General features: G+C 43.8%; 1 protein-coding gene across 1 annotated transcript; it reads right to left on the reverse strand.

The window, feature by feature from the left end:
• Positions 1 to 260: 260 nt before the first annotated feature.
• Positions 261 to 21,208, reverse strand: LOC137535014 (zinc finger protein 436-like). Its single transcript, XM_068256776.1, has 9 exons — positions 21,167 to 21,208; positions 17,293 to 17,409; positions 16,997 to 17,167; positions 16,788 to 16,866; positions 16,569 to 16,666; positions 16,323 to 16,467; positions 14,921 to 15,018; positions 12,735 to 12,864; positions 261 to 3,299 (listed from the first exon to the last, which is right to left on the reverse strand). The coding sequence occupies exons 2-9, from the start codon at positions 17,383 to 17,385 to the stop codon at positions 2,293 to 2,295; spliced, it is 1,821 nt and encodes a 606-aa protein (XP_068112877.1). The 5' UTR covers positions 17,386 to 17,409; positions 21,167 to 21,208; the 3' UTR covers positions 261 to 2,292.
• Between the last annotated feature and the right edge of the window lie 1,178 nt (positions 21,209 to 22,386).

The following is a 22,386-nucleotide window of genomic DNA, read 5'->3' on the forward strand; positions in this document are numbered from 1 at the left end:
GTCTTGTCAAAACCTTCTCTGGAATATAGTAAACATCACTGATAAACAGATTACAGTCATCAATACAACTTCAGAATACAACTTCTGAGAACAAGGGAGAGATGGGAAAAGGTCAATAGTTCATGTATTTTCATTATGGACACTTAATAGGCTGCCACTGAGCAGAGACAACAATACATTAATTCTACTTTGTAAATGTTTAAATATCAAATAAAACCATGGGATATTAAAAAAAAAAAAGTAATTTTTAGTAGTAGAAGGATAAATAGAATGGTCTATCTCATTATATCATTATTTTCAACTCGCTTTTTCTTTGAAGACAGCATCTACTGTTATTCTATATATTAACTTTATTCATATTACTTAATTATGGAATTTGAAAGTAAGAAAAGAAAACATTGATCAGTAACATATGAAGTTTTACAAATTAACATCTGATTTCATGGAGCGCCTCCTGCTGGTGTGACTGGTGAGTTGTGTATGCAGAAGTCTTCTCACTGCTGTAGTACTCAGGTCTTGAACACTACAAGAGATGTCTCCTGACACACCTGTGTCTGATTGGCTGCCCACGGTGGGTATGGTGGGGGGGAGTGTCGAGGACACCATAAACTGATAATAAGAAACCAAGGGTAGTCACTTTACAATTATTATAATAATAATGACAAGGTGGGCGGGTACACCAGAGAGTTTTTAGCAGGTGCAGAGCCAGGAATGATGGCACAGTGATGTCACCACTGGAGTCTCCAAGAGATAAAAGAAGCCAGCAAATCTCTCCTCCCACCAGACTCCACTTATAGTTTCTCGGTGGAGCAATCTCTTAATGACTCCTCCCCATCATCCAGCTTTCTAGTGACAGAAGAGGTCAGCCTGTTTCTAATTTCAGTGTAGATGAGTTCTTGTCTGTGTGAGATTTCTGGTGTCTCTGAAGTTTGCTTTTCTCAAAGAAACCTTTCCCACATTCTGAACATGAAAAAGGGTGCTCCCCTCTTTGTCTCCTCGTGTGCTGATGAAGGTTTCCACCCTTAAAGGGAACCCGAGGTGAAAATGAACTGATGAGATGAACAATTATAATTATCCTCCTACTCCTAAAAATGACTTTTTAAGACATCCCAGGATTTTGTTTTATATTTAAACATTTAGAAAGTAGATTGAATGTTTTGTTGTCTCTATTCAGTTGCAGTCTATTAAGTGTCCCTAAATGAAAATACATGAACTATATTGACCCTTTCTCTCTCCATCTGCTCTCAGAAATATGTAGAAAATGTATTTTGCCACAAAAAACTTTTATGGTTGTAATTTTCTTATCAGTGATGTTTACTATATTCCTGACAAGGTTCTGACAAGACAGAAGCTGTCATATCCAGCCTTAAAAATTAACTATTTCAGGCAGCAAAATAAAACAAGTAAAACACCCTGGTTATTAATATGTTTCGTACTGTACATACACATGTTTATCTCATCATGTCACATGTCGCCTCGGGTACACTTTAAGGAAGCATTTCCCACACTCTGAACATGCATAAGGTTTCTCATCTGTATGACTTCAAAGGAGTCTAAAAAAAAATTCACCCTTTACCAAAAAATCTCTTTCCCTTCACTGAACTGAAGATTGACTGCCTGATGCCATATGACTCTTCTCATTGAAATCGTTCCCACACTCGAAACATGAAAAATGATTGTCGCCTGTGTGATATTTCTGTTGAGTTAGAAGACGGTCTTTACGAGTGTAAGCTTTTCCATAGACTAAGTACGCAAAGCAACAGGCACCTGTATGACACCTCTGTTTTGAAATTCAAGCATTTCCCACACTCTGAACATGAAAGCAGACAAGACAAATAACATTTATATTGCACATTGCTCCTGACGTACTCAAAGCACCAGAGCTGTAGCCACTAGAACACGCTCTATAGGAAGTAGCAGTGTAGGGGAGTCTTGCCCAAGGACTCCTTACTGAATAGGTGCTAGCTTACTGAACAGGAACAGCCAAGATTTGAACCCAGGTCTCCTGTATCTGAGGCAGAGCCCTTAACCATTACACCATCCACCATCCAAAACATATGCTCACTTTCATGAATTCTGGTGTTGATCAATACTTTCTTTAATATCAAATTATTTCTCACATGGTAAGCATGAGATGGAAGGCTTATTTGTGTGAGTTTTCAGATGTCTCAGAAGACCTTCTGTCTGAATGAAACTTTTCCTGCTTTCTGAACATGACAACAACATGTTATGACTTCTCAAGTGCTATACAGGAGTTAAATTATCAACATAACATTTCCCACACTCTGAATGTTAGAAAGCACTCTCACCAATATGTTTTGTCATGTGAATCAGAAGATTTTTACTGTCGCCGTAGCATTTTCCACACTCTGAGCATGAATAAGGCCTCTCACCTGTGTGACCTCTGACGTGTCTAACAAGGTCATTCTTTGCTGCAAATCGCTTCCCACACTCTGAACATGAAAAGGGTTGCACACCTCTATGTCTTTTCATGTGCTTAACAAGAGCTCCACTCTCGGCAAAACTTTTCCCACATTCTGAACATGAATAAGGCTTTTCCCCTGTGTGACGTCTGAAGTGTACAACAAGGTCCCCCTTTGCTGAAAACCTCTTGCCACACTCTGAACATGAAAAAGGACGCTCGCCTGTGTGAGATACCTGATGCCTAATAAGGTGACTCCTCTGAAAAAAGTCTTTCCCACATTCTGAACATGAATAAGGCCTCTCACCTGTGTGACTTCTGAAGTGTCTTTTAAGATTTCGCTTTGTTAAATATCTCTTCCCACACTCTGAACATGAGAAAGGATGCTCGTGTTCATGAGTTTTCTGGTGTTGAACAAGGTTTCCTTTAGTAACAAAAAACTTCTCACAAAGTAAGCATGGAAAACGTTTTGTACCTGTGTGAGTCTTCTGGTGTTGAAGAAGATCGTTATTCTCAGTAAAACGTTTCCCACACTCTGAACATGAATAAGGATGCCCCTCTATGTGTGTTTTAAGATGTAAAATAAGAGTGGCTCTCCTATTAAAACTTTCACCACATTCAGAACATGATAATGGTTTACCAGCTCCACTCTTAGCAGCACTTGAGTTACGGGCAGAGTCCTCAGCATTAGGTGGAGTTTTTATAGAATATGATTGGTCAAAAGATTCCTCAGGGTCAGAGAATGATCCACCTGCACTGTGATCTCTATGATGTGTATTTCCAGTAATTGGAGAACATTGTGTGACACCATCTTCTGTAGCGCCATCTGGAGGTGGAATAGGATGGACCTCCGAGGGGTTCCTCACATCATTTCTGTCTGTTGGGGGAACAAAATATAAAATAATGTTTATAGTTCCTGTTTTGTAGTTGGGAATCCTGTATGCTGCTCTAAAATAAATCACAAATGTTAAAATGTTAAGGTAACCTTTACTAGTACATCTAAGATCTGCTGAGAATTCAAAGGATGCATAAAGTGCTATGTATACTGTACAGTGCAGGTGGTCATCAAGTTACATAGTTATTTTGGTTGAAAAAAGACATACGTCCATCAAGTTCAACCAGTATAAAGTACAACACCAGCCTGCTCCCTCACATATCCCTGTTGATCCTGAGGAAGGCAAAAAACCCTTACAAGGCATGGTCCAATAAGCCCCAAAAGGGAAAAATTCCTTCCCGACTCCAGATGGCAATCAGATAAAATCCCTGGATCAACATCATTAAGCATTACCTAGCAATTGTAGCCATGGATGTCTTTCAACACAAGGAAAACATCTAAGCCCCTTTTAAATGCAGGTATAGAGTTTGCCATAATGACTTCCTGTGGCAATGCATTCCACATCTTAATCACTCTTACTGTAAAGAACCCTTCCTAAATAAATGGCTAAAACGTTTTTCCTCCATGCGCAGATCATGTCCTCTAGTCCTTTGAGAAGGCCTAGGGTCAAAAAGATCATCCGCCAAGCTATTATATTGCCCTCTGATGTATTTATACATGTTAATTAGATTTCCTCTAAGGCGTCTCTTCTCTAGACTAAGTAAACCCAGTTTATCTAACCTTTCTTGGTAAGTGAGACCATCCATCCCACGTATCAATTTTGTTGCTTGTCTCTGCACCTGCTCAAAAACTGCAATATCTTTTTTGTAATGTGGTGCCCAGAACTGAATTTCATATTCCAGATGTGGCCTTACTAGAGAGTCAAACAGGGGCAATATTATGCTAGCATCCCTTTTAATGCATCCCAAAATTTTGTTAGATTTAGCTGCAGCGCCTTGGCATTGAGTACGATTATTTACCTTGTTGTCGATGAGTACTCCTAAGTCCTTCTCCAAGTTTGATGTCCCCAACTGTATCCCATTTATTTTGTATGGTGCTAGACCAGTGGTACGACCAATATGCATGACTTTACATTTTTCAACATTGAATTTCATTTGCCATGTATGTGCCCATATAGCCATCCTATCCAGATCCTGTTGCAATATGACACTATCTTCCTGAGAGTTGATGATTCTGCACAATTTTGTATCGTCTGCAAAAATAGCAACATTGCTCACTACTGCATCTACTAGGTCATTAATAAATAAATTGAAGAGCACTGGACCCAGTACAGACCCCTGTGGTACCCCACTGCTAACAGTCTCCCATTTTGAGTACGATCCATTGACCACAACTCTCTGTTTTCTGTCCATTAGCCAGTTCCCTATCCATGCACACAGACTCTTCCCCAGTCCTTGCATCCTCAACTTTTGCACCAGACTTTTGTGGGGAACAGTGTCGAAGGCCTTTGCAAAGTCCAAGCATATCACATCTACAGCATTCCCAATATCCATATTAGCATTCACTACCTCATAAGAGCTGAGCATGTTAGTCAAACAGGACCTGTCTTTAGTAAACCCATGTTGATGCTGAGAAATAAGATTATTTTCTACTATGAAGTCATGTATAGTAGCTCTTAGTAACCCCTCAAATAGTTTTCATACAACTGATGTTAAGCTTACAGGTCCATAATTTCCTGGATCTGATTTTTTGCCCTTCTTAAATAATGGGAAGATGTGGGCTGTACGCCAATCCACTGGGACTCTGCCAGTTGAAAGAGTCACAAAGATAAGATAAAGGGGTTTATCTATAACTGAACTTAATTCCCTTAGGACCAGAGGATGCATGCCATCCGGGCCAGGTGCCTTGTCTATTTTTTATTTATTTAGTCTTGCCTTCACTTCTACCTGCGTTAAGTATTTAATATTACAGTTAGAAGATTGAGACTCTTCTGTGTAACGATTGTGGAATTATCTCCGTGGTCAGCGCATAAGATGTGCGCTGACACTGTAGAAGTCCTCCACAAGCATATAAAACGACAGAACCCAGCTTTGGTGTAATGCACTTGTAGAGGGAAATTCCCACCGGCAGATGGAGCTGTGGAGTGCAGAGGAACAACCCCTCTGCACTGCCACAGATGCCAGATGGGAATTGTACAAATTGCAACAATGCAGGGCAAGATAGCCCTGAGAAAGAGAGAGTGAGCACAGCGACAGAATGTATGTGTGTCCACCAATCTAGTCGCCACCCAGCGACGGTGAACACACAATAAGACAAAGCAAAGGAACAGACAGGACTAACTACATGCGGTCCCCACACGTTAAGCGCAATAACGACAAAGCGCGTGCCCGGCACAGTCGCCACACGAAAAGCGCAATAGCGACAAAGCGTACCAACCCTCACTAACCAAAGAAACACGAAAACAAAAGAGAACGTGAACGCTTGCTAAACGGTTCCCTCACCGACACTACAGCAAGCGTTCAATCCAGACAAGACAGACAGAAGGAGTAACCAGTAGCAACCGCAGCTCTGGCCTACACTCACAGACAGAGTACAAAAGGAACCACCGCCACTACCGCTAGGGCGAATGCGATCCCAACAGACAGACCGATTTCCTGTCGACTGCCGCTGGCAGACAATCGCAACAGATAGACAGACAAGGCAATACAGATAATTACAACCTGACTACGCTAGAAGGAATGCTAGTGCACTCCCAAGGAATTACTCTAAGATAATCTTAGCAAACAATTAGCAAAGGCTGAGACTCCAGGTAAGTTAGCAGGAACAAACTTCTATGACCAGCAAGGGATTCTGGGAGGAAATGGTATTTATACTGCAAGCCATCAAAGGAAGCAGCTAAGCAATTTGCATTCCAAGTGGATGCAAACTCCTCACCAGAGCAGCAGCTCAGCAAGTTGCAGAGTGAAGACAGGTCTCCTTTCCAGGGACCTGCAGCACTCAGACTTACAAAATGGTCAAAAAGCTGTCTGCCTGTGCAGACAGCAGAGCAGATCATTACATTCTGCCTCTGTAATTTGCAACAGTGCTGTTTCCTTTGTGAAGACAGAAGCAAAGAAAGCATTTAATAACTCTGCCTTACCTTGGTCATCCACCATAGAGTTCCCACCCTCATTCTTTAGGAGTCCTATACAGTCAACCTTTCTTTTTTTTAGAGTTGATGTACTTGTAAAACTTTTTTGAGTTAGATTTGATATCCCTGGCGATTTGATTTTCAGCTTCGATCTTTGCCAGCCTAAATTTCTTTTTTACAATTTTTATTGCACTCCTCATAATTGCTTAGTGCAGCCTCAGTCCCCTCCTGTTTTAGGACCTCATAGGCATTAGTTTCCTCTTAATAATAATAATATTAACCACTTCCGGATTCTCGGAGCGTATATACACGCCCCTGAATCCTGAAGTGTATTCCATGGACGAGCGGCCGTTCCATGTCAGTTCCCGGAGGGTGTCTCCGTGAACACCCTGCGAGCCGATCGGCGGCTCGCAGGGTAAATGTAAACACACGGGGAAGACTTTCCCCGGTGTTTACATGTATACGGCGCTGCTGCGCAGCAGCGCCGTAGAGGAGATCGGTGATCCCCGGCCTCTGATTGGCCGGGGATCACCGGCATCTGATAGGCTAAAGCCTATCCCATCAGGCGCAGAACGGAAATCCGTCCTGCGCCGCTCACAGGGGGAGGGAGAGGGAGGGAAGGGGAAAGAGGCCAGGAAGCGCTGCGGAGGGGGGCTTTGAAGAGCCCCCCCCCCGCAAGCGCAAGCAGCCGGCGGCGATCAGACCCCCCCAGCAGGACATCCCCCTAGTGGGGAAAAAAGGGGGGAAGTCTGATCGGCCTGGCTGCTAGCTGATCTGTGCTGTGAGCTGGAGAGCCCACGCAGCACAGATCAGCACAAAATAGCGTGGTAGGGAAGTGGTTAATAATAATAATAAGATTTATATTTATTATATTTATATAGCTCTTTTCTCCCTGAGGACTCAAAACGCTGTGACCCTACATTATGCAGTCTTAAAAGCTAGGGAAAAGAGGTGAGTTTTTAGCCTTTTTTTCCAGAGAGGGAGCCTCTCGTACTGATTGTGGAAGTGAGTTCCATAGAGTAGGGGCTGCATAGGAAAAGGCCCGAGCACCAAATGTTAAGTGTATCCTGGGAATAACTAGCTTCATCTTGTTGGCAGAGCGGAGGGTGCGTGGAGGGGCATAAAGTTCCAATAGATCCGCTATGTATTTGGGTCCCATGTGGTGTAGAGCCTTGAATGTCAGCAGGAAGATCTTAAAATTGATTCTCCATTTTACTGGCAACCAGTGAAGAGTTTGCAGTACTGGGGTGATGTGTGAGCTGCGGGGGGCATTGGCTAGGAGTCTGGCTGCAGCATTCTGTACTAGCTGTAAGGGGCGCAGAACCTTATCTGTAGATCCGATGAACAGGGCATTGCAGTAGTCTAGGTGGGAGGATACAAATGCATGAACCAGGGTAGGTAGGTCTTCAGCTGGGATAAGGTGTTTGATTTTCGCTATATTTCTTAGATGGAAGAAGGAAAACTTGACGACAGCTGATATCTGCTGTTTGAGTTTTAGATTTCCATCCAGGTTCACCCCAAGGTTTCACACAGAGTCTTTATACTGTACAGTATCTCCCCCAATTGCTAGTTTGAGGTGGTGAGCGTTTTGAACTTTATCCATCATGTGTGGACCACCTACCACCAACACCTCTGTTTTGTCAGAGTTCAGCCTCAGCCAGCTGGTGTTCATCCAATTTTGTAAATCCACTAGACACGCATTTATGGATGCTGATGGGTCTTGGGTGCCAGGCTTGAAGGACAGATACAGTTGTGTGTCATCTGCATAACAATGGTATCCTAGGCCATAGTTCTGGATTATTTTGCCCAGTGGGAGCATGTAGACTGCAAAGAGTAATGGTGATAGTACAGAACCCTGTGGAACTCCATAGGGAAGTGGCACTGGATTAGAGTAGTGTGTGCCCAGACATACTTGCTGTGTCCTGCCAGATAGGAAGGTCTGAAACCAGCAAAGAACAGTACCCCTTAGCCCAAAGTAATTCTTCAGTCGCTGGATTAGTATTTCATGATCCACAGTATCAAATGCTGCAGACAAGCCAAGAAGAATCAGAATTGAGCAATCACCCTTGTCCCTTGCAGTAAGTAGATCATTCATTACTCGGACTAATGCTGTTTCAGTGCTGTGCCTTTTCCTGAATCCTGACTGAAAAGTATCAAAGATGTTGTTATCTGTAAGCCTGGCTTCTAGCTGGTTGGCGACTACTTTCTCGATAACTTTTGATAGGAATGGTAAGTTCGCACAGGTCTGTAGTTGGTTACATAATCAGGATCTAGTGATGGTTTCTTCAAGAGGGGTTTTATGATTGCTTTCTTTAGTTCTCCTGGGAAAAGTCCACTTTGCAAGGAGCACTGAGTGATTTTGTGAAGTGCTGGCCTGATCAGCTCTGGGCACTGCATTAAGGATCCAGTTGGGCCAGGATCCAGGTCGCAGGTAGTGGGGCGGAGACTTTGAATGAGAATTCCAAAATCTAGTTTTTATTAAAGTATAATGCATGAACATACATGAGTCTACAAAAGCACATGACAATATACAGTAATACTTGCAAACTGTCGTTTGAGACATCTGACTGTGTAACAAACCGGTCATGCATTTCCGGGAAGGTAGGGCGGGGGGGGGGGGGGGGAGGGGCTAGGAGAGGGGGGGTGGAGGAGGTAGGGGGTAGGAGGGGGAGGGGGGGGGGGGGAAGGAACATGGAGGGAGGGAGAAATACCAACGGTATACCAAGCTCGTGTTGCTGCATTACAGGCATTAACTAGCTAATTGGTATTCAGTGAACATAACAGAGGTCGATTTATACCATAAAACTTAACAGGAGAATTGCGTACATTTGAGAAAGTACGAGTTTTTAGCTCTGTGCTGAAGCCATAAGAGCTGTATACAGTATATATATATGCACACAACAAACTGTAGTACCACCTCTGGTACAAATATACATACTTACTTATAGCCACAAGGATTGCAAAAGTGAAAAATATGAGTGAGTGAATGACACCTCGGTTTTGACACATATCACCGAGGAACAGTGGTGGAGTGGGGGGGGGGGGGGGGGGCGAAGGGGGGGGGGGGGGGAGGCGACACATCAGGATTCAGTTGGATCTGAGCAGGGGGAAATACCGATCTTGATAGCCGAGGCAACAATGTTCTTAAGTGTTGAGGAACTCCTGGAGGGACACTGAGTCGCAAAGTCTTCATTTTATCTTTAACCTTTCTATTCATCCATAGAGGCCATTTTCTATTCCTAGACATTTTGTTTCCATATGGGATATACATACTAAAATATTGATTGAGTATAAGTTTAAAAGCTTGCCATTTCCCCTGCAGTGTCTTCCCCTTGTAGTACATTATCCCAGTTCACCAAACTTAGTGCCTGCCTAATTTGATTGAACTTTGCTTTTCCTAAAATTCATAGTTTTAGTGGTCCCGCTGCCCTGTGGCCTATCAGTCACCAGATCAAACGTTATAATGTTGTTATCACTATTTCCCAAATGTTCTTGAACCTGCACATTTGATACATTATCTGGTCTATTAGAAATGATCAGATCCAGTAACGCATTCCCCCTAGATGGTTCCATTACCATTTGAGTCAAGTAATTGTCCTGTAGTGCTGCCAGAAATCTGCTGCTTTTACCAGAATGGGTAGCCTCAATACTCCAGTCAATGTCTGGAAAGTTGAAGTCGCTCATAATTATGACCTCATTTTTACTTGCAGCTTTTTCAATCTGCTGTAGTAATCGCAGTTCTGCAGATTCATTAATAAGAGGTGGTCTGTAGCATACCCCAATAAGCAATTGGCATCTTTTATTTCCACCATGAATATTTACCCAAACGGACTCCACATCTTCACAATCTTCCTCCATCTCATCGTTGAGGACAGCTGTAAAAGAATTCTTAACAAAGAGACAAACCACTCCACCTTTTTTCCCTGTTCTATCCCTCCCAAACACACTGTATCCTTTTAAATTAGCTATCCAGTCATGGCTTTCATCCATCCATGTCTCGGTTATTCCCACAATGTCATAGCCTTTGTCATTCAGAATGAACTCTAGTTCGTCTATTTTATTTGCAAGGCTCCTAGCATTGGTTACCATGCACTTTATATGTTTACCACCACATTTACCAATTTTGTTTATATGAAATGGGCTACTTGAAGTTTTACCAACCTCCTTAATCTTTACACTGTCCCCACCCCCCTCTCCACCCCCCATAATGTTAGGCTCCCACTGTCTTTTTACCTTATCTTGTCTACGTATTGAGACTTTATCCTCCCGCCTCCCCCCAGATCCTAGTTTAAAAATCTCCTCCAACCGTTTAGCCATCTTCTCCCCCAATGCAGCTGCACCCTCCCCATTAAGGTGCAGCCCATCCCTGCTGTAGAACCTGTAGCCGACTGCAAAGTCTGCCCAGTTATCCAGGAACCCAAACCCCTCCTTCCTACACCAATTTCTCAGCCACTTATTTAACTCCCTAAGCTCCCTCTGTCTCTCAGATGTAGCACGTGGCACTGGCAGTATTTCAGAGAACACCGCCTTGGAGGTCCTTGCTTTAAGTTTATCTCCAAGTACCTGAAAATTATTTTTGAGGACCTTCCATCTCCCACTAACTTTGTCATTGGTGCCAATGTGTACCATGACAGCCGGGTCTTCCCCAGCCCCACCCAGTAATCTGTCAATTCTTTCCGCTACATGCCGAACCTGAGCACCCGGGAGGCAACAGACTGTACGGCATTCACGGTTTCTTGCGACAGATTACCCTATCTGTGCGCCTAATAATTTAATCCCCTACCACCAGTACCTGTCTAGCCTTAGCTGCACTCCTATTCCCTTTCTCGTTGCAGCAGTCTGCCCCTTGGTTGCTAAGGAGCACATCCTGCTGCAGCATTGCTACTCCAGAATCATCCTCCCCAATATTACACAAACAAGCATACTTATTAGTGAGGGACAACTCAGGACTAGACTCTCTGCCACTTTTTCCCCTACCCTTTCTAACTGTGACCCAACTAGCAGCTACCTCTGCTTCTTGCTCCAACTGTGCTCCACCCACCTCATCTTCAACGGTTCCATCCAGTGTCTGGATCGGGAGATCCAAGCTCTTCTCCATGTTGTGTATGCGTCTCAGTGTTGCGAGATGCTTATTTAGCTCTGCGACTTCCACCTCTAACTGAGCAACACGCACACACCCAGGGCAACAGTAAACACCCTCAATCCGCTGATCAAGGCATGCATACATGTCGCAGGCTGTACACTGCACAGCATAGTCCAACATGATGACTATTGTGTGGGGAAAAATTATTTAAAGTAAACTGTGGCGGTAAAAGATGAAACGGGAGAGTGAGTGTAGCTGGAGAGGAGGAAGGGAAGAGTGAGTGAAGTTGGGGAGTGAGTGAAGTTGGGGAGGGGTGGAGGTAGTACTATTACTATAAGTAGTAATGCACATGTGTGCTGTGGCCATGAGTATGTGCGAATAGGGTCAAAGTCCACCTGGTCACACCTGAGACTGCACTAAATGACTGTGACTAATAACACCACAAAAGTTACTACATGTTTCACCCCAGAGGTTCTTCATCCGGGAAGACCCCAGTGAAAGCGCTGATTGCTAGGTGCTGAAATTATATGAATGCATTGCACCAGGGGAATACAGGTTTTCCTGTATTGACCACTTCACTAGACCACTTAGCATATTGGCCATCCATGTCCTGAAGTGACAAGACTTCAGGTGGAGACAGAGGTGGTAGAAGGAGAGTTGCTGGAGGTACTGTGGAGGTGGTAGAGAGAGTTTGTGGAGACACTGCTACAAGCTACAGAGCACACCGGAGTGCTGCTATACCAGTGACACTTCAGATAGCATCTGAAGGTGTAATACACATATGGGTGGTCCTTACTAAACACTAAACTCTTATGACCAAGTTGTATCTTACATGTTAGTGGTGAGTGCAACAGAAGAAAGTGTGACTGTCTGTAGGATGAAGGAAGGGAGGGGATGAGAAGTGGGGTGACGGATGTTGTGTTCTCCCCGGCATTCTGACTTGCCTGATCCCAGCATGCTTTGCACAGCGTACGTATTTGTGATCCCACATGTATGGTATAAAGGAAAAACACACCCGCATCTACAGACATTCATGTTATAGAACAGGAGACAATATTTCAGCTAAATAACTATATCATTATTTGGCCAGATTACCTCTGCTGCAAATCATGCTCATCATCTACCAAACCAGACTAAAGGATAATTCATACTAATGGCGAGCAGCTTATATCTAATGAGGGATGGAGAGGATCTCAGTGTCAGCATAGAATAGGTCATATAAATACTAAATAATAATAATAATAATGTAAGGTTATTTCTTCACCTGAAACTGGCATTCCTAATTCACTGGTCACCATCATGTCCCCCTCCTCCATACACTGCCGGCCACCCGTCACTTCTGTCTCCTCTTCTTCTTCTTTCACCTCAACTTTTATAACAGTCAGTTCTTTACCCTAAAAACACAAAATCAAAGAAGAAACTACATTTCACACATTAGAATGAATTTACTGAGACTCTATAGAATATAAATTCAAAGATTGGAAATGCTTGAAGAGTACCTGAACTGACATGTGACATGATGAGATAAACGTGTATGTACAGTGCCAAGCATACGTGTAACTAGACTGTGTTCCTTTTTTATTTTCTTCACTGTAAGGGTTCAAAATTCACAAAGGCATATAAGTTTTCCTCTAGTTGGGCTAAATCAAAACTCCCCTCACAGATAACTAATTACAAGCCTTGAAGTGTATCTGAGCCGAAGTTTCTTACCTAAGATACTTACCTACAGAAAGGGAATCCTCAGAATCTACTTGGGCTTCCCTCTCTGTTCTGTGGTCCCACCTCACCATACACAGACCCCCGGAATATTGCTGGCAAGGCATAGTTGGCAATCTTATCGGGGTGGCGCTCCTACTCTGGCACCACCGCCGATTGGCACAGAAGAGGAGCGCGGCCCCGATGTGCAGGGGGTCCACGCTCAGCAGAGGGTCCACGCTCAGCAGTGGAAGGGCAGAGGATGCTAAGGGAAGGCTCAACTGGATTCTGAGTCTTCTCTGTCTTAGGTAACTATTTCTTTAAAACTCTTGCGTGGCAAAAAACAACTTTTCAGTGCAGGGAATAGATAATAAAAGTTAAAGCGGTAGTGTCACCATAAAAATCAAATTTCAACAGCAACTGGTCAGAGTGTATTAAGTGATAAAGATGCTAATCCTGCATTCAAAACTTTTTCTGCTGTTATGATTTAGAGTGATCACATACTTAAGGAGCACTGGCCCTTTAGTAGTCAGTGCCAAACAATTGCATGCTGGGGGTTCTTTTTATCTATAATATATTCCTCCTCTACCCTTTATTTCCCTGCCAGCTGCTTATCTGAAACACAATCCCCTGCTCATTTGTGTTTACAAGCAAGGCTGAGGTGACTCAGCGAATGGAGGAGAAAAGAAAAAAAAAGTAAAGGGCAGAAATGACATCAGGTTTTAGCCTAAACTGTGGGCAAAAGACATGGTTTCCACCAGGAACAGAATTCTCTTCATTTACTTTATAAAATTCACTAAAATCAAAACGTGGACAGTACAATACATGTGTTATGTAAGTAGATGAAGTATTTACTTTTATGTTTTTTTTCCCTGGCATGGTATGGCTAATCCTACTGCTTTAAAGAAAATCTGTAATAAAAAAAACCCTCTGAGGGATACTTACCTAACGAGGGGGAAGCCTCTGGATCCTAACGAGGCTTTCCCTGTCCTCCAGTGTCCTCACAATCCAGCGCAGCAGCCCCTGAACCACGGCCAGGTAAATATTTACCTACCGCGATCCTGGACAGGCGCACTAGCAGCTGTCATTTCGGATTAAGGCAGAAATAGCCAAACTCGATCGGATCCGCACTAGGTGTGAGCCCTTTGCCCCTGCGCAATAGAGCGAATAGGATCAGGTTCAGCTATTAAAACATCATGCTGTGTGGCAGCAACAGTCTGCTGTTTTGGGCTCCTGCCCCTTGTCAAGCCGCCCAGCATAAAATGCATACGCCAAAGCTCCACTATTTATACAAAATTCAAAACCAATCACAGCAGAGCATGTTATAAGCGGACCTGATGGGGAACTGCTACTTAATATTCACAGACCCCATCACATGATCAAGTAAGAACAATCCCACTGGTCGCTTTGGGGGATACTTACCTCGGGAGGGGAAAGGCTCAGGGTCCCAATGAGGCTTCCCAGTCCCCTGTAGCTGCTCTGCTGTGATTGGTTGTGAATTTTGTACATATAGTGGAGCTTTTGTGTATGCATTTTATGCTGGGCGGCTTGAAAAAGGGCAGGAGCCCAAAACAGCAGACTGCTGCTGCCACACAGCATGATGTTTTGTTCTTGTTATAATAAAGTTTTGATGATGCTTTGAAGATTGTGCGGACTTCAATCGATTAGTTGATATTTAGGAGTAGGATGATAGATACAATTGGTTATTTTCAGTTCAGGTTTGATTTAAAATTTTAAACCCTCAGTTCCACCTACATGATATTGCAGTGCATAGCGGTGATCTTCCTTAACACAATCTTGGGAATAAAGAGGACCTGTACTGCTCTCTGGTGGGTTTCTCTTACAAGATCCATCTGTAGGAAACACACACACGCTGAGTTAATATATTATGCCTAATTTAAAAGGCATCTCAAAACATCTGCTGTTAGGATAGAAAAGGGATTGAGCAAACCTGGACGTATCCCTTTCGAAAATCTTGGAGGTAAAGGGAGGCTGCTATACATTGCTGGAGGCTCTGTAAGTATTTTACTGCTTGCCAGCTCCCACAAAAAACCCCAACAAAGAGGTCCCCATTATTCCGCCGGCATGCCGGTTAGTTAAGACTTCTGGTTGACTGATTTCTGGATAATGTGGACTGCGCTGTACTATGATGTTATACTGAGGAATGGAGATGGACCTTTCATATGGTGTACAGTATCTCCTCCTCATTTGTTGGTACTATGATGTTATACTGAGGAATGGAGATGGGCCTTTCATATGGTGTACAGTATCTCCTCCTCATTTGTTGGTACTATGATGTTATACTGAGGAATGGAGATGGGCCTTTCATATGGTGTACAGTATCTCCTCCCCATTTGTTGGTACTATGATGTTATACTGAGGAATGGAGATGGGCCTTTCATATGGTGTACAGTATCTCCTCCTCATTTGTTGGTACTATGGTGTTATACTGAGGAATGGAGATGGACCTTTCATATGGTGTACAGTATCTCCTCCTCATTTGTTGGTACTATGATGTTATACTGAGGAATGGAGATGGGCCTTTCATATGGTGTACAGTATCTCCTCCTCATTTGTTGGTACTATGCTGTTATACCGAGGGATGGAGATGGGCCTTTCATATGGTGTACAGTATCCCCTCCTCATTTGTTGGTACTATGATGTTATACTGAGGAATGGAGATGGGCCTTTCATATGGTGTACAGTATCTCCTCCTCATTTGTTGGCACTATGCTGTTATACTGATGAGTGGAGATGGGCCTTTCATATGGTGTACAGTATCCCCTCCTCATTTGTTGGTGCTATGGTATTATACTGAGGAATGGAGATGGACCTTTCATATGGTGTACAGTATCTCCTCCTCATTTGTGCCAGAAGCACAGAAGATGAAGAAGAACCCTGCACTGTAACAGTGGAATCATTCTGATTTATGCTTAACTTTTTTACTGACTTAAGCCGTAATTTAATTATTTTTTTTATATAGTCATATGCTTATGTGCTAAAGGGAGTGATTATATACAGCTAATCCAGTACACAATCAACCTATGTTGATGCTATCAAGACACCAACACAGCAACAGTCATATTCTTGGAGACAAACTGAAAACTAGATTGCTTCAGCTTCAGTCAATAGGTCAGGTAAGGTTATTTTTTTTTACCTGAAACTGGCATTCCTGATTCACTGGTCACCATCATGTCCCCCTCCTCCATACACTGCCGGCCACACGTCACTTCTGTCTCCTCTTTTAGGTCTTCTTCCTTTTCCTCTTTAACTTCAAGTTTTATATCAATCAGTTTTTCAAGCTAAAACCACAATGTTGTACACAAAGCCATATTTATTACATTAGGATCAATGACAAGAGTTTGAAGTCATGTGATTTTAGTAGACGCCCAAATCTATCTACCTGATAATGGTGGGGGATGGTGGGATCTTCCTGTGGACAATCCCAGGAATAAAGAGGACCTGCACATCTCTCTGGTGGGTTTCTGTTACTGGATCCATCTGTAGGAAACACACAAGCTGAGTATATACATTGTTTATATGCATTTATGAGATGATGGGGGATCTAGGTGGACCCTCCGTACTGCTCTGTCCTTAACAAGAAATTAAAATCTCCTCTTACCCGCTGATTCGAGAGGCAGCTGATTCTCTATCATGGTCTCCTTATAGAACTCCTTGTGTACATCTAAGTATTGCCACTCCTGCATGGAGAAAAAGACAGAGACATCCTGACACCTTATAGGAAGCTGACACGCACAGTGATACAGTTACCATACAAGCACATGCTTTGCTGTTACTGGATAATGTCCCATAATTCCCAACATTGCTCACCTTTCCTGTCAGCAGCTCCATCATCTTGTTGATGACTTCTACAATCTTTTTCATGCTGTTTCTCTCAGTTATCAGGGAGTGATGTGTCTGCTCTGTGATGGAGGATGGTCCATGGCGATGGCTGCTGGACGTCAGTAGTTCACCAGATGTCTCCTTCACTATTTTATAATTCTGTTCAAACATATACAATAACAGTCACCGTGTACATTCCCAGAATCCTCCTCACCTCTCTAGCGAGCTGTGTTATTAATAGAGATAAGAGTGATGTCATATAACCATCCCAGAATCCTCCTCACCTCTCCGGTCACCAGTTCTATGATCTCCAGGGTGAGGTCTAATATCCTCTCAGTCATGTGACTCCAGTTCTGCATCCTCAGTGATGTGGTCATGTGATTTATTGGAAAGGCTTTTCCCTGTGAAGGGATGAGAAACAATAGTTGGACAAATCATAGATCAGGAAGCCACACACTTTTCTGCCCTGACTTGGATATATAGAGAAAGAGGCCCAGGTTACTATTGAGGTGAAACCTATGTAGGAATTATTCATAAAATGGTCATCTACCAAGTTTTATTCCCATTTTCTGTACTTCAGTAACTTTGTCTCAGCCACTCTGCAGCATACCGTAGCTGAAGATAGTACTTTCCTCTGAAGAAGTAGATGCTGTTCCATAAAACACCCATCAGGCCAGGAACATTGGTTAGTAAGCTTTCAACTGGCCTCCTCTGTTGTGGAAGTAAGCATTTCTCCAGATCTCTAGATTGCTTTGTTCCATAAGAAACCCCTCGCCCTCACAAAGCAGCAGAACTCCTTTCTTGTTCAGTGTTGCAATCCTGCCAAAGCCCTTACAGCCAAGGAGAGGGAGTCCGCCTCCATCTGTCCCCTTGTCTTGTGCCACAAACTCCTAGAGATTTACATATTCGAGCAGATCACCTTCTCCTCGGGCTAATCGGATGGATAGGTTCTACATAATCTGGTTTCCACGGTTGGAATAACAGTCTTCTGGGCAGTTGATCACGTGATGTGTTTGTGTCTTACTCTTCATTTCCCAACATGTTTGCTATGTTTTCCAGTGATTATGGAGCCTGGATTATATTTTCTTTGTACATGGCTTAAAATGTGCATTGATTTTTTTATACAGTTGTATGGCATTTCTGTCTTTTTCTATCTTGTTTAATAAAAATCTTTTGTTAGAAAAAAAAAAAAAAAAGCTGTCAGGATCTGTGATTTGGCTTGGAAATAATTGTGTTTTGTTTGGAGAATTATACTATGGAAATATATATTTCAGTCCTCTATGATGCTATTTTATGTTTAATTAATAAGAAGTTAGATATTGGTGTTTTACTGTTCCACAGTGTATTGCTAGCTATGTTTATTAGGAGGGGATGATGTTCCAAGTGACATGGGGGAACAGGAGGTGACATAATGGCCCACATTATCTTTGTGCCTGGTCACTGCAGAGACATGGCTCTCACCATCTATCACCCTGCACATAGCAGAAGCAGTCTATCGCTAGTCACACTGAATAGAGCAATCCCAGCAAGTCTTCTGTCCAGTATCACGTGACCTGCCAGCTCATACATCTACAATGGAAACTGGAGGAAGGACACCTTCTCCCTAGACTGCTGGATGCCTCCCTGTGCTGATACCTGAGAGCAGGACTGAGAGGAAAAGTGCAATGGCTAAAAGGGGCACTGACTACAGGGGAGAGAATAGCAGTGTATACTATTATCAGTGTGTGATTGTGGAGGGGACATTAGAGTGTAAGCTCCTCTGATGTAGAGATGATGGGAAGGGATCAGTGATCTCCTTACAGCACTGTGGAACATGTCAGAGCGATATAAATGTATAATTATTTACTTCAAATGAATGGTGTTTACTTCCTAGTTACAAATGATCCCAGTATCTCATTGATGCCGGCGATCATTGACACGGGGACTTAGATAAATGAATGGGAACTGTGTTTCCCTCCCCCTACTGGTTTCTCCTATCTTTCAGGAACTCTGGTGTTGAGATCGCTGTGCACCGGAGTTCCCAGCTCTGCACACCTGCTGCACTCATTAACAGAGGCTCCCCTCCCATGTTGGATTCTTTCATCTCTCAGGGACTCTGGTGGTGAGATCTCTGTTCCCCTGAATTCCCAGATCTGCCCACCTGCTACACCCAGAGATATCCAAACATGCTGCTCAATTTCATAGTAAGGCCACATTCACACGGGGAATCGCAAAACACTAGCAAAATCTCTAGCGCTTTGCAAAGTGATTTTCCAACGACTTTTCAATGTACAGGAAAGGGATTGGAAGAATTGCTTTTGAGATTCTATAACATTGAAATGCAATCACTCCAAAATCACTAAAAAATGCTGCATGCAGCGCTTTGCAATTTCAGAATATTGATAAATGCTGGGCCAAATTTGAACACTACCACTTAACATTGCAGTAGTGCTTTTCAAAATGCTAGCGATCGCCAGTGATTAAAAAGCACTGATGGCAAATAAAGCCATTAAGTGTACCTGGGATGAATTCAAAAGAAAAATTCATACATACCTGTGGCTTCCTTCAACCCCCTTCTGCCTGATCGCTTCCTCGCCGCCGTCCTCCACCTCCTGGATCATCCATAATCCTCCCGATAACATTGGCCAGTCGGCGTAGGTGCAGTGCGGCTGCGCACACTCCCCTGTAGCGCTACTGCAGCCAAGAGTATTCTGCACCAGTGCAGTAGCACTGCGCAGGCACAGAATGCTCCCAGCAACAGGAGCGTGATAGGGGTACACATGCACATCTGGTCCACTCGTGCTCAGTAAGCTATAGGAGCTATAGCGGAGGAACGAGGCAACAGAGGAGGATGACGAGGGACAGATCAGACCAAAATGGGCAGGAGGAAGCTGCCATGTTCCCCCCTCCCCCTCTCGCTGCCCTTATTTATCCAGCAGCAGGGGTGTGAAGTCAAAGCAAAAATAAACTTATGAGACAATCAATTGTATGTGAGGTACGGATAATAAACCGAACATTAGCAGAACAGAACATATGTTTATTTTTAGTTATATGGGTTTTATTTCTAACATTGCATGGTACTTATCCGTTAGCCGGGCGCATCCGGCAGGTGGCGCTAATTACTATTCCCCCTCCAGGCCGACATGGATAGTAGGGAAAGCTGTAACTCTGGTGGAGTTTTGTCGCCACCTAGAGGATGCGCCCGGCTAACGGATAAGTACCCATTGCATTACTCTGTCACATTCGCAGAATCCAAGTTTTGTTATTTTCAGCTTATTTCCACAAGGAGCCATGGCCATTTCAGCTGCAGCTTCCGTTCTGCTGCGCAGCCACAGCCTGAATTACTGAGCCGGCGTGGCTAAGAGATTCGGCTGCATGCTACAAAAATCTGCAGCATGCTGTCGAGATTCCAAGTGGGCTTCTGACTACAATGGCCAGTGTGGCAGTGCGGTTTTGGTGCTATCAGGACCTATATTGTTACATTACAACCTACAATGATAATGTTTCTAGACTATTTCGTGCAGATCCATCACATGAAATATGATTAAGCTGGTTAAGTGAAGAGAGAGAAAAAAATATATAAAATAAACCGAAAATTGACCTTTGCATACAGTATGTCAAATGCCACATAATTAGTGAAATTGAAAGAACATGGTACCACAACAAACCTGCCAAGATATGACCACCCACCAAATGGGTGAATATTGTTCCAAAACACTGGCATGTGTCTATTTTTTCTTCTTTTTAAAGGGAACCTAAACTGAGAAGGATATGGATTTTTCCTTTTAATATAATACCAATTGCCTGGCTGCCCTGCTGATCCTGTGTCTCTAATACTTTTAGCCACAGCCCCTGAACAAGCATGCAGATCAGGTGCTCAGGTGCTGGTTAGCTGCATCAGGTCTATGATTCAGCTACTATTGCAGCCAAAGAGATCAGCAGGACTGCCAGGCAACTGGTATTGTTTTAAAAGGAAACATCCATATCCCTCACAGTTTAGGTTCCCTTTAAATTCAATCAATTTTCTTGACTGTTTTTTTTTCCAAAAATCAAACCAATCCACCAGACCCATGTCTGTACTAATCTACCCCACTGTAACCTACCCTACAGCCTGTGCAATGCCCAATGTGCAAAAAATCTGCTAGTCTACTGGTATAAAATAAAGTTCTGTGTCATTACCTCCTCTGCTGCCAGTACCAGCAATGTCTCCTCTCTACTTCCTCCAGCCTCTTCTAAAACTTCCTGTCTGTGGCTCCTCCCCTTCCTGGCCCTGCATTGCACTATGTGTTAGTGATGGGAATTCCGGCTCTTCTCGGAGAATCGGCTCTTCTGAATCGGCTCCCATTAAAGAGCCGGCTCTTACGGCTCTCAATCGGCTCTTCATTAAATATCACTGGACACCACTCAGAATCGGAGTAAAAGCCCCGCCCCCGTCCCCATGACAACTCCAGACTGCTTTGCTGACTGCCCCAATCCCTCCTGCTACTGCTCTGCTCTGCCCCATACACACCTACAAGCTGCAACTACAGGACTACATCTCCCAGCATGCCTCAGCGCCCTTTATTACACAGCAAATCAGAGCTGTGTGGGGCGGCTGAGGCATCGGCTCTTTAAAAACGGAGAACCGGCTCTTGTCGTTCACAGCAAAGAGCCGGCTCGTTCGCGAACGACCCATCACTACTTATGTGTATGTGTGTTGAATGGGGCTGCAGAGATCACAGCTCTCCTCACACCCCCCCTAAGTAATAAACAGAAAACCTCGCCCTAAATTACAGTCAGTCAGGTGTGCAGCACAAAATAATAGCTCAGAAAATCACTTTAGCCATAGAAACAGCCTCAGAGGGAAACGGAACCAGGGTAAATGGCAGCAGGATGTTATAGTGGCAGCTCTCTTTATTTTTCAGGTAGGCTGGACAGGACCCTTTACTGAGCTGCTGTGGCTGCCTTGCCTTCTCCCCATCACTCTAATGGCTGCTCCTGTACTGTTCTGCAGAGGCGGGACAAGGTCCTCCAGCACCCAAGGCTGAGACACCAAAGTGCGCCCCTCCATCCATCCCACCCCAGCCCCACACACTGATTGCTATTAGACTAAGAGGCGCCACAGGGCCCACAACCTCCCCAACACCTTAATATCTAGTTATCTGGCTTGTAGTCACTGCTATGTATCCCCTTTTCTTATTTCTTTCTGTTTCAAACACAATTAGGAATGACAGCTGAATGAATTGTGCTCCCCCTCCTACACTGCGCCCTGAGGCTGGAGCCTCTCCAGCCTATGCCTCGGCCCGGCCCTGCTGTTCTGCCCCTCAGTAGAATTACATGATCCACATACCTCCCAACTTTTACAGATGAGAAAGAGGGACACTTAAGCCATGCCCCTGCCACACCCCTGATCACGCCCC

This window comes from Hyperolius riggenbachi, chromosome 10, assembly GCF_040937935.1.
Source record: "Hyperolius riggenbachi isolate aHypRig1 chromosome 10, aHypRig1.pri, whole genome shotgun sequence".
Lineage (NCBI taxonomy): Eukaryota > Metazoa > Chordata > Amphibia > Anura > Hyperoliidae > Hyperolius > Hyperolius riggenbachi.

What these genes read in the sequence shown, in the direction of transcription:
- LOC137535014 (XM_068256776.1), bottom strand. Translation starts at nt 17,385, where the DNA reads ATGACCACATCACTGAGGATGCAGAACTGGAGTCACATGACTGAGAGG. An exon ending in CCATCCCCCACCATTATCAG is followed by an intron (nt 16,468 to 16,568) that starts GTAGATAGATTT and finishes TTGTGGTTTTAG; the next exon opens with CTTGAAAAACTGATTGATAT. An exon ending in ATCAGGAATGCCAGTTTCAG is followed by an intron (nt 15,019 to 16,322) that starts GTAAAAAAAAAT and finishes TGTTTCCTACAG; the next exon opens with ATGGATCTTGTAAGAGAAAC.